The following is a 13,514-nucleotide window of genomic DNA, read 5'->3' as shown; positions in this document are numbered from 1 at the left end:
AAACCAGGGATATGCTTAGCATTTGTTCTTCAACGCTGGTATAATGACGGCCTCAAAGATTTCACGAGGTACGGGAATCTCTTGCTGGCGGTTACTTCATTTTTTTTCACACTATGGGATCCGCCTGTTTTGGGACCATTATAATCGTTGCAATTATTCCAGGTGGCGGCATGTATACCCACATGCGTGTTATTTATGTTATTTTGCTCTCACTTAAGCAACAATATATTTTTCCAGCTTTCTTTTTTTGTCCTCGTTATAAAGGGTTAGAATACTTAAAGAATTCAGTGCACCGAACGAAAGTTGGTAAGTAGCGGCAGAAAAAAATCTTGAGTTGTTCTGCTTAGAGTGACTCGTTTACATAAGTAACACAGTCACTCTGTAACACTGAAAACGGTTTTAACTGTAAATGTCTTTCCAACGCTTTTCAAATAATTATGGTGCAAGCTGACTGTTGCAGCTACCAACTCTAATCTCGTTTTATTAGTCGGAGAAGACAATTCAGGGAGAAAATGTTCAAAGCTATTTCCGAAACACTCTAATGGTATATTGTGTTCAATAAGTGCAAAACACAATGCGTTAAGGCTAGAGAAGACATGTTGCAATGATGCGCATTTAACCCCAGTCGCAAAAAGAACGCTAAATAAAGCATACAGGCCCCTGCGAAGTATAGACATCTAACCTGAGCTGCGAACGCCTAGCAGCTTTCGCAATCGCGGGAATGTGTGACCATGACATTACGGCGTAATTTATTTTCTACATCTTTTACCTTTTCTTCGTAATCATTCATTGACGCCGCGTCCGGTTTTTCCGGTTTGGAATTGGCAGCAGGACAGTGCGGTAATGCATATAAATCACAAATACTGTTTACAACTTTATTTTACTGCTTTATCTGACAGGCCTCTTTTATAACTTATTGGTTCACGCTATCGCACAGGACTCGTAATTAATATAGGCAGAAGAAAGGAGCTCTACACCAGTGGCGCTTAGAAGCTTTACATTTTTTGCACTCGGGTACTCTTTTGCAATCTCGCATATTGAAGTAAATATATCCAAATGTGCTGAAAAATGTCTCTAAATTTGTTTTTTCTGATAAATATTAACATGCAGAACATCCTTCGACGCAACCAACGACGAGAACTTCTGGAGTGGAATGGCTGGAGCCATGGCTTTCAGCTTTGTCCGCACTGGCTTCGATCAGATGGCAGTACAGAGGTTCATGGCGGCCAGGACTCTAAAACAAGCGAAAGGGCACGTATTTAATTCAGTTGATTTTAAGAAATGCTACCAATTGATATTGAAACTGGTAGCCACCAACGTTTTTTGTTTTCAAATTGATTTCAGAATAGCAATAGCAGGCCCTCTTTTCGTGTTCATATTCTTCTTTCTGGGAGACTGCGCGGGATTAGCCATCATATACTGGTTCAGAGACTGCGACCCTGTCCTACGAGGAAGCATAACGAGTTATGATCAGGTGAGCACCGAAATTTTGTAGGCTGCAAACTCTCATGCAAAGAAAATATTTCTCTTAAGGCTCTGGAGATTGATCCCTCTGATATATGCTGTCATCTCATACCAGGTTGACACTATTACTTTTACTTTTTATTTATTTATTTATACACAGTACCTACAGCGCCCTCACAGGGTTCCTAGCACAAGGTCCAGAATAAGGCTATGTCTTCATGTAATGACAGTATGAGAAGGCCGTGGTGTGCTTGTAAATGCACACTGGTCGAGTAATCAGGCACCACATGCACGTCTTGCACATGCGTATATGTGATTCAAAAAGAAAGTTGCTGTGAATTATTTCAGCTCTTCCATTTTGCTCAGTATTTAGTTCTCCTGAGTGCTGCTTTAGTTAATTTATCCCGCGGACTGCTGTGGACTTACATCTTTCTACCCTTACTTGTAACAGGAACAGATGCGGCACCTGAATTTTGCTTTATCCCTGTGAGCGAAGCCCAGGCATAACGTCTCTATATGTACACATCTAATAAGAACGCCTTTTGGCCCACATTGTAGCTTTCCCAGAATTATTCCATCTGACTTGTTGAATTTATGTCATCTGTATTACCCTTGCAATATTAAGCGCATCATTTTTAATTTCATTATACATTTCCCCAGTGCAGTATTCTGAAATATAATCCACTATAATGTATGCAAAATAATCACTTGTGGTCTGCCATGGCACTGTGCAGTCATGCAGCTGCACATCGCAGCACTGGCAAAATGGCACAGTTGCCTGAATCCTCCTGACTGTCATACGATCGTGTCCCTACAAAAAGGTCACAATCAGGGAAGTTCTTTTCTAAGCAGTAAATTGGCACTTGAATTATAAAAAAGACTATTTTGGCCCTTTTTTTAGCGTAATTTGGCAATGCAGACCTAACAAGTCTATAATGCAATTGTTTCTTAATGGAGCTACTGTAGTTATTAAGATTTTAGGAGGTAGGCACATATGATCACTATCCTTGACATGACATTAACGTCCGTTGTAGGTGAACACTTTCACATGGCAACAAATCACCTAAGATTTACTCCTCTGCAGCTATCCGAGCCCCGCTCTCTTAACAATCTCAAGCTTTCAATTCAGTTTCTTGAGCCCCATGAAGATTTTGCCTATTCCTGAGGACAACATAAGCGTCTATTGCGTTTCCTTCCTGTTGCAAGGCTTATCTCTACTTATGGTCACAACGTCTGTAGACAGTTTCTTTCCGTTATACGTGTATCGGTCTTCTGCTTACAGCGGCAACAGTCCCTTGTCCCTGATTATGGCTCACCCATCCCTTGTTCTCCAATCGCTCCTTTCTAGGCCTGCGGGCCTCTTGCCACTCAGTTCTCAGCCAATGCTCATGCTTGCAGTGTTTTAGAATCCACTGCATTACCCTCAGCATTACACTTGCGGCAGCGCCTACCATACTCGAAATTCTTTCAGGGACCAGAGAGGTGAAGAAAATGGGCGCAAGGAAAAAAAAATGAAAATAAAGATCGGTTACATGCTCTTCCAAGTACGAAAGCATCTAGCGAGGATCAGACAACTGCAGTTTTATTGAAGGAACGTGGGAGTATTTTTATGTAAAAACTGCCCTTTATATGTGCGAATTAACTTGTGACCTTAAGGGTACCGGAATTAAAATGGAATGTTAACATGTGTCAAAAACTACAAAACTTGGACTTGGTGTCGGAACAGCTTACTGCCCTCTGCTTAAAAGGCGTACCGTAAGGTAGTCGGTAAATAAATCAGAACTGCATTAGATTTTAGGGTGTCAAAGAGTGAGCAGGTTTATCTGAAGATTCGCCAACAATGGCTTCTATTTACAATCGGGAATACGCGTAGCTAAGACTAAATAACTCCCACGAAATTACACAGTCGTACCGAATGGCTAGCAGCAGGTATCTAGTCGACACGAGACGTTGCCCAACCACCAGTTATATGCCTGGCTTCACCAGCAGACAAACATAGCCTCATACTCACCTATAAACGCCCCCTAGTCAAGTCACTATAGCAATGAATGTAAGCTCATCAAACAACCGGCAAACCCTAACGAAATTCCATGGACAGGAGTACAAGCAATAAAGCCATGCTGTGTATTAATATCCACAACGCGGAGCCGTAGGAGGCACTTTCTCATTCATTTATTCATACTGTGAGCCTTTGCAGGCTATTACAGAATTGAAAAAAAAAAAACAAATCCACATGCAAAAGCTTTTAGCTTTCAAAATTACAATACCTATAGAATATGACACAATATACCAGAAGATGCACTGGACGCAAAAGGACAAAAATAGAGTAAACCAAAAAACGCACATGCAGAGGCAAAACTAATATATTTGTTTGTCTTTGTCCATTTATGAGTTCATGGTTTCGAAGATATTAAAGCAATCGGTGTTTGCAGCGGACTCAAAATCTATGTTCGACTCAATAACTCGGGGGAAGAAAGCTGTACTTAAAATCATCATTATGAAAACGTGGCACAGGGAATATATATAAATTGACTGTTTGTTCATAAATATTTTGACGTTATAATCTTAAAGTGGCAATGATAAAAATGAAAATGAACTTCTGCACGCGTCTATACGGGGGGACATATAGCCTTGGCGTTCAATAAGCGCTATGAGTGACCTGAGCCGAGGAGGCCGCCGGATCTCAGTGGCTCCCTGCCGCCTGATTCGTAATCCTCTATACCTTAACTGCTAAAAACAAAAGCCATTATTATCATTCATAGGCAAAAAGTTGGTAATCCTTCTGATTATAAATTCTATGTACAGAACGGATCTCAATCACATAAAACAGCGTTAAGGTATTTAAAGCTTTTAAGGCGCCCATGCAGAAAGCCAGAGAAGTTCATAGAGTGTCAGAAAGGCTGATACTATCCTTCCTGTACATTTTGCCAGTAGTTTGCACAGGATATCCAGGCACGCGGTTTGGGAGAATACGCGATAAAAGTTATTAGAGATCTCATTAGTAAACTGTGATTGGCTGCTGATGGTATCTTACGGAACACCTTAGGGTATGAAACACCCTGGGTAATCAATGACCTGAACAAGTTAAACCGAACAAACTAAATAATAATAAGCAGACAAATGAAATTTTATTTAGGCAGGGAATCAGGCAGTCGCGGCCGGGAATCACCAACGCAGTTGATTTTCGGTGACAAAGGAATGGGAGTCGTACGGGCAAGGTATTGATTCTAGATCCGGAAGACAAGATTAGGGCAATAGAAACAAAAGAAGGGTAGTGAAATGCATCTGTGAAACATTCATAGTTAATGACTTGGATGGTACGACTATCGCACAGTAGGACAGTGTGTAACGGCTTTATCTTAGAGGTGATAACCAATCTGCCCGAAAATTGCAGGGTAACGAAAATGAATCAAATGAAAAAAATTAAAAAAGTAAAAAAAAATTAAAAAAGAATTGAAATTATTTTAATAAAGGGATGAAAACTAAAGAAAGGCAAATTATAAGTGTGTGGTTAGGAACTGGGCGAAGGGCAGAGTCGGTCAAGGAAATAAATGCTAGATATTTATAGCTTTTTCAATATACTGGAGAATAAATGCGCATAGGAATGACATGACTGACATGTGATGCGATGGCAGAATAATCGGTGGCTGCTAAGGGTGACGGGCAATGTGGAAAAGAAAGTGGGTACATGAGCGGGTGGAGAAATGTTAGATGAGTGGATAAGACTACGAAGCATATGGCGGTCGTACATGACACAGCTCAAGCAGAGTAATAAATACGAAACAGGTGTTATTAGGTTTATGGTAAGAAAATTTGATAATCGTATGAAACCACTTCTCTGTGCACTATATGCGCAAACCATGCTCATGCGCATGCTTTTTCTTGGAATCCCCTTCGTTGTCCTTGGTGGCCATTACTTGTCAGTTCGTATTATGTTCATTGCTCACACCACTATTACTTTTTTAAGCGCACTTTCTCGGTTAGGTGATATGCGCATTGAATGTAGTATCTATTCTAATTCCGTTGCATGTTCTTAGAATCTATGTTGTTAGCCCTCGGCTGTAACGGGTATTTGTTCACTATACGTCCACTGCTTGTGCCAAGCTGCTACCTTGTCTTGGACTCCACAGCGCTACCATAATGAAGCATCGACTATCTTTTCTCTGCAGTATGCGATCCGTGCATACAGGTTGCTGGTCATGAATCCAGTTCATCATCATCATCATCATCATCACCATCATCATCATCGTCAGCCTGACTATACCCACTGCAGGGCAAAGGCCTCTCCCATATTTCACGAATTAAGCAGGTTCTGTGCTCGCTGCATCCACTTGACCCCTGCGAACTTAACCTCATCCGCCCACCTAACTGTCTGCCGCCCCCTGCAACGCTTTCCTTCTCTTGGAATCAAGTTTGTTACCCTAAGCGACCATCGGTTATCCTGTCTTCGCACTACATGTCCTGCCCATGCCCATTTCTTAATTTCCACTAGAATGTCGGTAACTTGAGTTATTTCTCTGACCTACTGTGCAAGCTGCCTATCTCTTAATGTTACCCCTACCATGTTTCGTTCCATAGCCCTCTGGGGTGTCCTCAGATTAAGTAGAACTCTTTTGGTTAGCCTCCACGTTTCAGCCCCATAGGTGAGTACAGGTAAGATGCAGCTGTTGTATACTTTCCTCTGGAGCGATACCGGTAAGCTGCTAGTCATAATCTGCGAGTGATTGCCAAATGCGCTCCATCCCAATCCTATTCTTATTGGTATTTTCTTTTCTGGTCGCTATTTACGATTACTACCTGTCCTAAGTAGACATATTCGCTTACTACTTCCAGTGCTTCGCTAACTAACGTAAACGGCTGTTCTTTCCCTAGGCTGTTGAACATTACCTTAGTCATCTGCATATTCATTTTCAAGCGTACCTTTCTACTTTTCTTGTCTAGGTCATCAACCATTATTTGCAGTTCATCCCCCAAGTTGCTTAGCAAGGCAATGTCATCAGCTAATCGAAGATTACTGAGGTATTCTCTATCTACCCTTATCCCTAACTGCTCCCATTCCAAGCCTCTGAATACTTTCTCAAAGCAAGCTGTGAACAGTACTGGGGAGATTGTGTCTCCTTGCCTAACACCTTTCTTTATGGGAATTTTGTTACTTTCTTTATGCAGAACTATAGTTTCTGTGCAGCCACTATATATATCTTCCAGCACTTTCTCGGCAGTCCCGTCTACCCCCTGATTTCGCAATGCCTGCATCCCCGCCGAGGTTTCAACTGAGTCAAATCCTTTTTCGTAATCAATGAATGCTATGTATAACGGCTGGTTATATTCCGAGCATTTTTCTATCACCCGATTGATGGTATGGATATGATCGATAGTAGAGTACCGTTTCCGAAAACCTGCTTGATCCTTTGCTTGATTGCAGTCTAAGGTTGTCCTGATTCTATTAGCGATTACCTTAGTAAATGCCTTATACGTAACAGAGAGTAAGCTGACTGGTCTGTAATTTTTAAGGTCCTTAAAGTCCCCTTTCTTATGAATGAGGATTATGCTTGCATTCTTCCATGGTTCCGGTACCGTCGATGACACCAGGCACTGCGTATACAGGGTGGCCAGTTTTTCTAGCACGATATCCCCCCATCCTTCAGCAAATCTGTAGTTATCTGATCCTCTCCAGCTGATATCTTCCTTTTCATAGTTTCTAATGTTTTCTTGACATCATCCTTCGTCACTGGTGGAACGTCTGACTGTTTCTCCCTACCGCCAATCTCATTACGATTCTGACTACTTTGGCTACTGTAGAGATCTGTATAGAACTCCTCGGCTACTTCGACTATCTTGTCCATGTTCGTGATGACGTTGCCAGTCTTGTCCCGTATCACATGCATCTGGGTTTTGCCTATGCCCAATTTACTCTTTACCGCTTTAAGGCTTCCCCCGTTCTTTACAGCATGCTCAATTTTCTCCATGTTATAATTCCTTATATCGGCCAGTATCCAGTTCATTAATCTGTTACTCTGTTTGCCAACTCTTCGCCTATGGTTCTTATCCTCGCATCGTGACTGTCGTCATATTTGCAGTTCACATCTGTTATACTTATCTCTAGGAACCCATTAGGTTACATGAAAAAGCGATCTTCTGACAATTATATGTGCCACATTCACTTCTTGGGCTCTTTCCTTTTCTTGGATTCTACCGCCTTCCTATTCTTACCGCCTTAGCAGTTTTACTGATAAAAACGGCGCAGGTCTCACTCAATCACTCCCCAAAAAGTTTAATCGTGCGCCCATCACTCTTACCTTGAGCACAGGTTCTGAAAGCGCACTTGGAGAAGGAGCCAATGGCGCTGCGCATATAATTTATAATAGCCTCTACAAGTTCAAAGGTTTAGAAACCTTCAAGAATATCAAGTTGGTTCTAGGAAGAATGTTCCACATGTAATGGATGTGAACCAAAGTAGCCTGGGGAACATGACAGAAGAATATTCTCTATATAATGAACCGATTCCTGTAAATGATTATTGTCCTTAAAAAAAAATGGAAACCTGATCACATACACTAAATAGTGATTAGCAATATATAGAGCTCCAGCTATACACCACCTAATTTGATATTTGTTCTTGTAACGTACTGCAGGTCCCAATCATTATTTCAAGGCTAGTATAAAGGCCCAGTAAAGCAGCAAAGGTAAATAATATTTGCAGCTTTAATGCGTTACTCGCCACGCTTTAACTGCTTCCTAGTAGAGCTTTAAAGTCGAATAGCAATTATTATTCTTGTAGCGAGGAAAGCATTGCAAGTTATTGTTTTATTTTTATCTGCAGCTTTATCATGGGAAGAAACCCAACAAAATTTAACCTCAACTGAATTATACTAAATAATATAAAACTTAAAATATATATTTACTCTACAGCTGGAATACAAATCAGCTCTTGTTCTGCAGAATAGCACATGAACATGAGTGATGCGTTTTGGTGGCCTTAAAAACAGCATAGTATTTTATGGAGGCTTGACCTTAATGTAACAAGCTACGTGAACCTAGTGATGGTCGTGCAGGGAATGTTAGCCGCAATACAAATACCAGGTTGTTTCAATCAGAAGAAGCGTTGTGATCGGCCGTACCGAAAGAGTCGTTCACTGGGAGCCAATCATTTTGACAGTTTGTCGTTGAGAGCTTGCTAGCACTTGTAGTAAAATCTAGTATATACAATTCACAATGCCTCACATGAACGACTTATCATCAACCTCCAACAGATCGTCCCGTATTATTTGACAACCAGCGTCTCTGACATCCCTGTGCTCAGAGGGATTTTCTTGGCAGGACTAGTAGGGGCCTCCACAAGGTGAGATGACTTCATTAAAAAACAGTATTTATTACAGCTCTTTATATAAAGTAGCTCTAGCAATCTAAACTCGAAACATAGAGGTAATGAAAGGTAATGAAATTAGGAAAACACCGAAGCACCCGCTCTGTGCGCCCAAAGGAACAAAACGACACACGGCAGACGCGTCAAAAAATTCAGATCCTCTTCACAATGAACAAAGACGACAAGAACACGTTTCCAGCAAATAATAACAGACAAGTACATGATTCTTTTCTGAAAAAGATCAGACTTTAGTTACAAGGAAATAAACAACTGCCAAAAACTTTCAGGACATGCAGTCGACAGGTCCCTCAAATTGATTGCGGTGCTATATATATCTTGGACTGAGAGAGCTTTGAAAACTAGCGGAAGCCGTTTCCCTGAAGCTTGCAGATTATATGTAGTTTGATTTCTTCACTGCTTTCATGTGGCTTGCTTGTCTTGCAGCTTTCTTAGAGCATTTTAAGCCTAAGAGATTTTCGATGAAATGTGTACCATTCAAAATTTCTGCTGAAATGTTCGGCTGTGACAAAAGTCATAAATTTGTTACTCCAACAACTTTATGATCTAAGACATTTCTTGGCCACTCTGCCTTGTTTCTTTGATAGTACAGGTGAATTTGGATGAGCAAAACAATATTTACCTTTAATTAAGTACTCTGCGGCTGCCGTCAAAGCTCTTGTCAATTAGACTTCGAGCTACGTAAGAAATATATGGACTGTTCTATATGAACGGCACACCAATGCCTTGCATAAATTGCAAGTGCAAACCTTGACAGATGTCTTAGTAGTGAGCTCCAGTCATCACTATGTTTCTTTAAACAGTTGTGCTAGGTAATTAGCCTTCTCTTTGAGCACTACCTCTCTGCTCAGCGTGGTGAAGCAGTGGTATAAATTATGGGTGGAGGAAAGAATCGAAACTTACGGCAAACATGAGACGTAAGTATGGAAGCAAATGAAATAAATACCATAAATCATAGCTTCGCCAGGTCAAGGCATGCTAAAACAATTTTTATGATGGCAACCATTCATTCCCAAAGTTATGCTAGAATAATGATAATAGTTGCTTATTTGAAATGCGAAGAGAATACGATATCGTGCGATGGTACATGGGGCAATAAAAGCCTTTGTTTTCGCCATGTCCACGAAGAGAAAGCACTATTTGGCGCACTCAAATACTAGAGTTACATCAGTGCTTGAAAATATTCATTTCAGTACACCGATCAAGCTTGTGCTATTTTTCACTATGACTGGTGGTAAGGCACAGGTAAGGTAACTAAAATTATTTTCTTTTTTCTTTTTGCAGCACAGTATCTTCTATTGTAAACTCCCATGCTGCGATATTTTACATCGACATTGTCACACCCTACTTCCGAATAAGCAACCGCAGAGCTGTCTTGGTTATGCGGCTACTGGGTAAATATTGAACACGTTGTCAAACACAGCAATCTTTTCCAATCAAACAAATGTGAGTTGCACTGAAATAATGCTTGTTCTCTTTGCTGCGTTGCAGTTAAAAATGCTACTTTTGATAATCTCCGGAGGGAGACGCTAGAGCGTTTAAAAAGTTATAATAAAACATGAAGAATGCTCACGGCATCAGAACTAGGAAATGAGACTTATTCTATCTTTCAAACAGGCCTACATGCCTGCGGGCTTTCGAACCATACGCACATTTATTATAAACCACTTCAGTAGCTGCGCTGTTTAAGCCCGGTATCAAGTACCTAGAAGACAATACGTAAAGCTGAATATAATTTCCTTGGTTTCTGTTGTTCATACTAGCATGCCTGTTTGGGATGGCACAGGATGCGATTGAACAAATAGACATTTGAATAGACAGTGAATTATTAAGAACATGACATTACTTAGCTGTACCTAAATGTGTTCTTGATGACAGCACTGACAAAAAATCAGACGCAAAAAATCAGAGGCAAATCAATCAATCAATCAGGCATGTCTGGCTAATTTCATTTCTTTGTTACATTTAATGACTACTGACCAGAGTGAACTCTTGTCTGTCAGTCTACCTACATCGCTAGGAAGCGACTGTCTCAAGTGGACCGTTACTACTACCGTACACAGACACAAGGGATTTGAAATGAATGGATAAGAATGCAGAAATTAAATAATAGAGCCGTGTAAGTGCAATCAAATCTGACCAAGGGCTTGCTGTAGTAATAGGCATTCCCCCTCCCTGAACAAAAAAAGCAGTAAAAATATTTGCACCACAGCAACGAAGGCAAACCCCTAACCAAGGCGTGTCTTGTTGTGGGGGATTAACAGAAGCCTACTTAAGGCAAGCTTCGTGTTGCAAAGTCTAGAATGCAGTTAGTGCAATACTAACAGTACCATACTACTGTTAGTATGGAAAAACAAATATACATTCATAAGACACCTTGCAGAGAGTGAATCTGAGTGCTCCTTGAAAACATTGCAGCCTTCGAAGAACTTCGTAGTGTTTATACTACCACTCGGAGCAGACGAAGGCACATAATTTGTAAGCCGCAGTGAGGTACGAGGCTAGCTAAAGATGGTGCCTCAACAATGTCAAAGAGCTTCGCGTATAGTAGGTGTTGTAGGTAACACTTGATGGGCAGATGAGAGCATGCCATAACAACCGCATGCAGCATTCGTCCTTAAGGACGAATGCTCGCGCACATTGGATGCTATTTATTTAGTAATATTAAGGCTAGCCTTCTCGGATCAGTCCTCAAAACGCAGGCGAGGTGTGTTGTTTTTGTCGGAACGTGGCAGAGTTTAGAAAACAGGAACCAAATAAGCGTTTAGCATGTACGCACGCTTGCTACTCTGTCGATGAAAAATCCTGTGGTAGACGAGTCGACCGTTATTAAACAAGAAAATGCTTCTCAACTATGATACTGTATTAGTTAACTGCTATTTTTCTGCTTATTTCTTCATTTATTCATAGAGCGCACGCATAAAGAAACAAGCTTTCGTTCTTCTCTAAATATCATTTCTGATACCTCGAAATTTGTCAGATCCTTCCATGCTTGGTTAATTCATTTAGCTTTGCCGTTCGAAACCAATACCACGCATGGGGGCCTTCGATAAAGTCAAGACCCACTGGGAGGCTTTTTTGCTCGAGGTCATCAGCATCTGTGACGGTAAAAATGAATGAAATACTTGATAGTGCCCCATGAAACTCGAATCTTCATATGTTATTCAATCGCCTCGCTTTGTTTTCTTCTCCTGCTTGTTCCCCAATGTTCCTCCGGCTAGGCAGCCCCTGGACAACGTTTATTTTACTCCATTTTATGTCCAGTGTGGTGTCCTTTAGTAGAATTTATGTAGGATATGCAGGGCGCGAAGAGTAAGCGTGCTGATTTTTGTACTTGGAAATGGGAGGTCAACGCTAGGCGCATTGTAAACTGGCGAGTTAAGTGCACAGTTCAAGTGCTTAGTATAATTGTTGCATGTTGTCAGCACTTTGTAATAAGAAAGTAATAACCAATTTGCAACCACCTGAGCGTAGCCATGCGGCTATAAAGGAAAGCGAGATACTTTTTTCCCACTTTTTATATACTCACACTTCTTAAGTACTTGAATCCGATTAATTGTAATGTTCGGTACTGTGCGTGTCATCTACTCGCGGTCATCACTTTAACCATTATTGTTAATTTTATATAAAAATGCCGAAAATGAAGGTCATTGCTGCTTTTTTATGCCTAATGGTAGGCCGTGTGTGCATCTGAAGAAAACAAAAGTCTGTCTCAAAACAGTTTTCAGCAGTGACAGATACGACCACCCATGTGCGTGCAGGTGAAAGCTCGCTCGTGCGTGGCGCTGCCACGCCATGCCTGCTCCCTCATGCTTCCTTCTGTGGCGCGCGTCACTACGTAGTGTTAGCGTGATGACTACAGTATTTCTCTTACCGTGCTCTTTCCACTCGTATTCCGCCTGTGACGGCGACCGCTGCTCAGATTACGCAGGATGGTGAGGTGATTAAGACATACATATTGTGGTGCATTTGTCGTCGGGTGAAATGCCTATCTGAAACTTGCCTATAAAATTAAAAGCAGATAGATAATAAATGAGAAGAAGAGTATCACAGCATCCGGAACGCTGCAAAAAAAAAAAAAGAGAGAGAAAAACTACTACTTCTCAATATTGGTGCGGACGACAGGATTTCTAGTGGCATATGAAAGTCCGTTAGTGATGCAGTACGAGGACGCGGCTTTGCGCAGACAGTAGCCGGACAGGGGCCCTGCTGCAAGAATATCTCTTTACGAAGCCGTTGTACTATTTACCTCTCCGACGGCTAGCAATAGCTGTTGCGACCTTCCTTATGGGTACCATAGAGTGATGACATAATCTGGAGGCGAACTTTCGAGAAGGGAGAATGTAAGGCTTTCGCCTTAAAACCATCTTGACCACCTGCCAATTACCGCAGGCAGGTCATAATTTTGCTCCTGTTTGTCGAACTATTAGAGTATTTTTTCGACATTCTCCTGTGATGAAAATAATGCGAAATTCGAAAGGACCGTCATATAAGTTGTGTCCCATTGCCTGCTCATTCCGCACAGAGCGAGCCGTAAAGCGGGAGACATATGTATGGTTGTCCCATCAAACACTTAATGGCAGAGCTTCATTGTGCACCCTCGTTTTCCAAACCACCGTCTATGGCGACAATGCCGGTTTTGCAACGCAGACTGGGGTTTTATACGTGT

General features: G+C 41.3%; 1 protein-coding gene across 1 annotated transcript in view; it reads left to right on the top strand.

The window, feature by feature from the left end:
• The window catches only part of LOC146174263 (sodium-coupled monocarboxylate transporter 1-like), a 67,760-nt gene that overhangs the window by 36,779 nt on the left and 17,467 nt on the right, over positions 1-13,514 (top strand). The window contains exons 7-10 of the mRNA XM_084585362.1: positions 1,111-1,251; positions 1,345-1,474; positions 8,715-8,803; positions 10,130-10,239. Coding sequence (XP_084441488.1) covers positions 1,111-1,251; positions 1,345-1,474; positions 8,715-8,803; positions 10,130-10,239 — 470 coding nt within the window. The remainder of the gene's footprint in view (positions 1-1,110; positions 1,252-1,344; positions 1,475-8,714; positions 8,804-10,129; positions 10,240-13,514) is intronic.

Source organism: Amblyomma maculatum, chromosome 11 (assembly GCF_055883805.1).
Source record: "Amblyomma maculatum isolate TAMU_Amacu chromosome 11, ASM5588380v1, whole genome shotgun sequence".
Lineage (NCBI taxonomy): Eukaryota > Metazoa > Arthropoda > Arachnida > Ixodida > Ixodidae > Amblyomma > Amblyomma maculatum.
The sequence above is the reverse complement of the archived record's forward strand: the minus strand, read 5'-3'. Positions and strand labels throughout refer to the sequence as shown.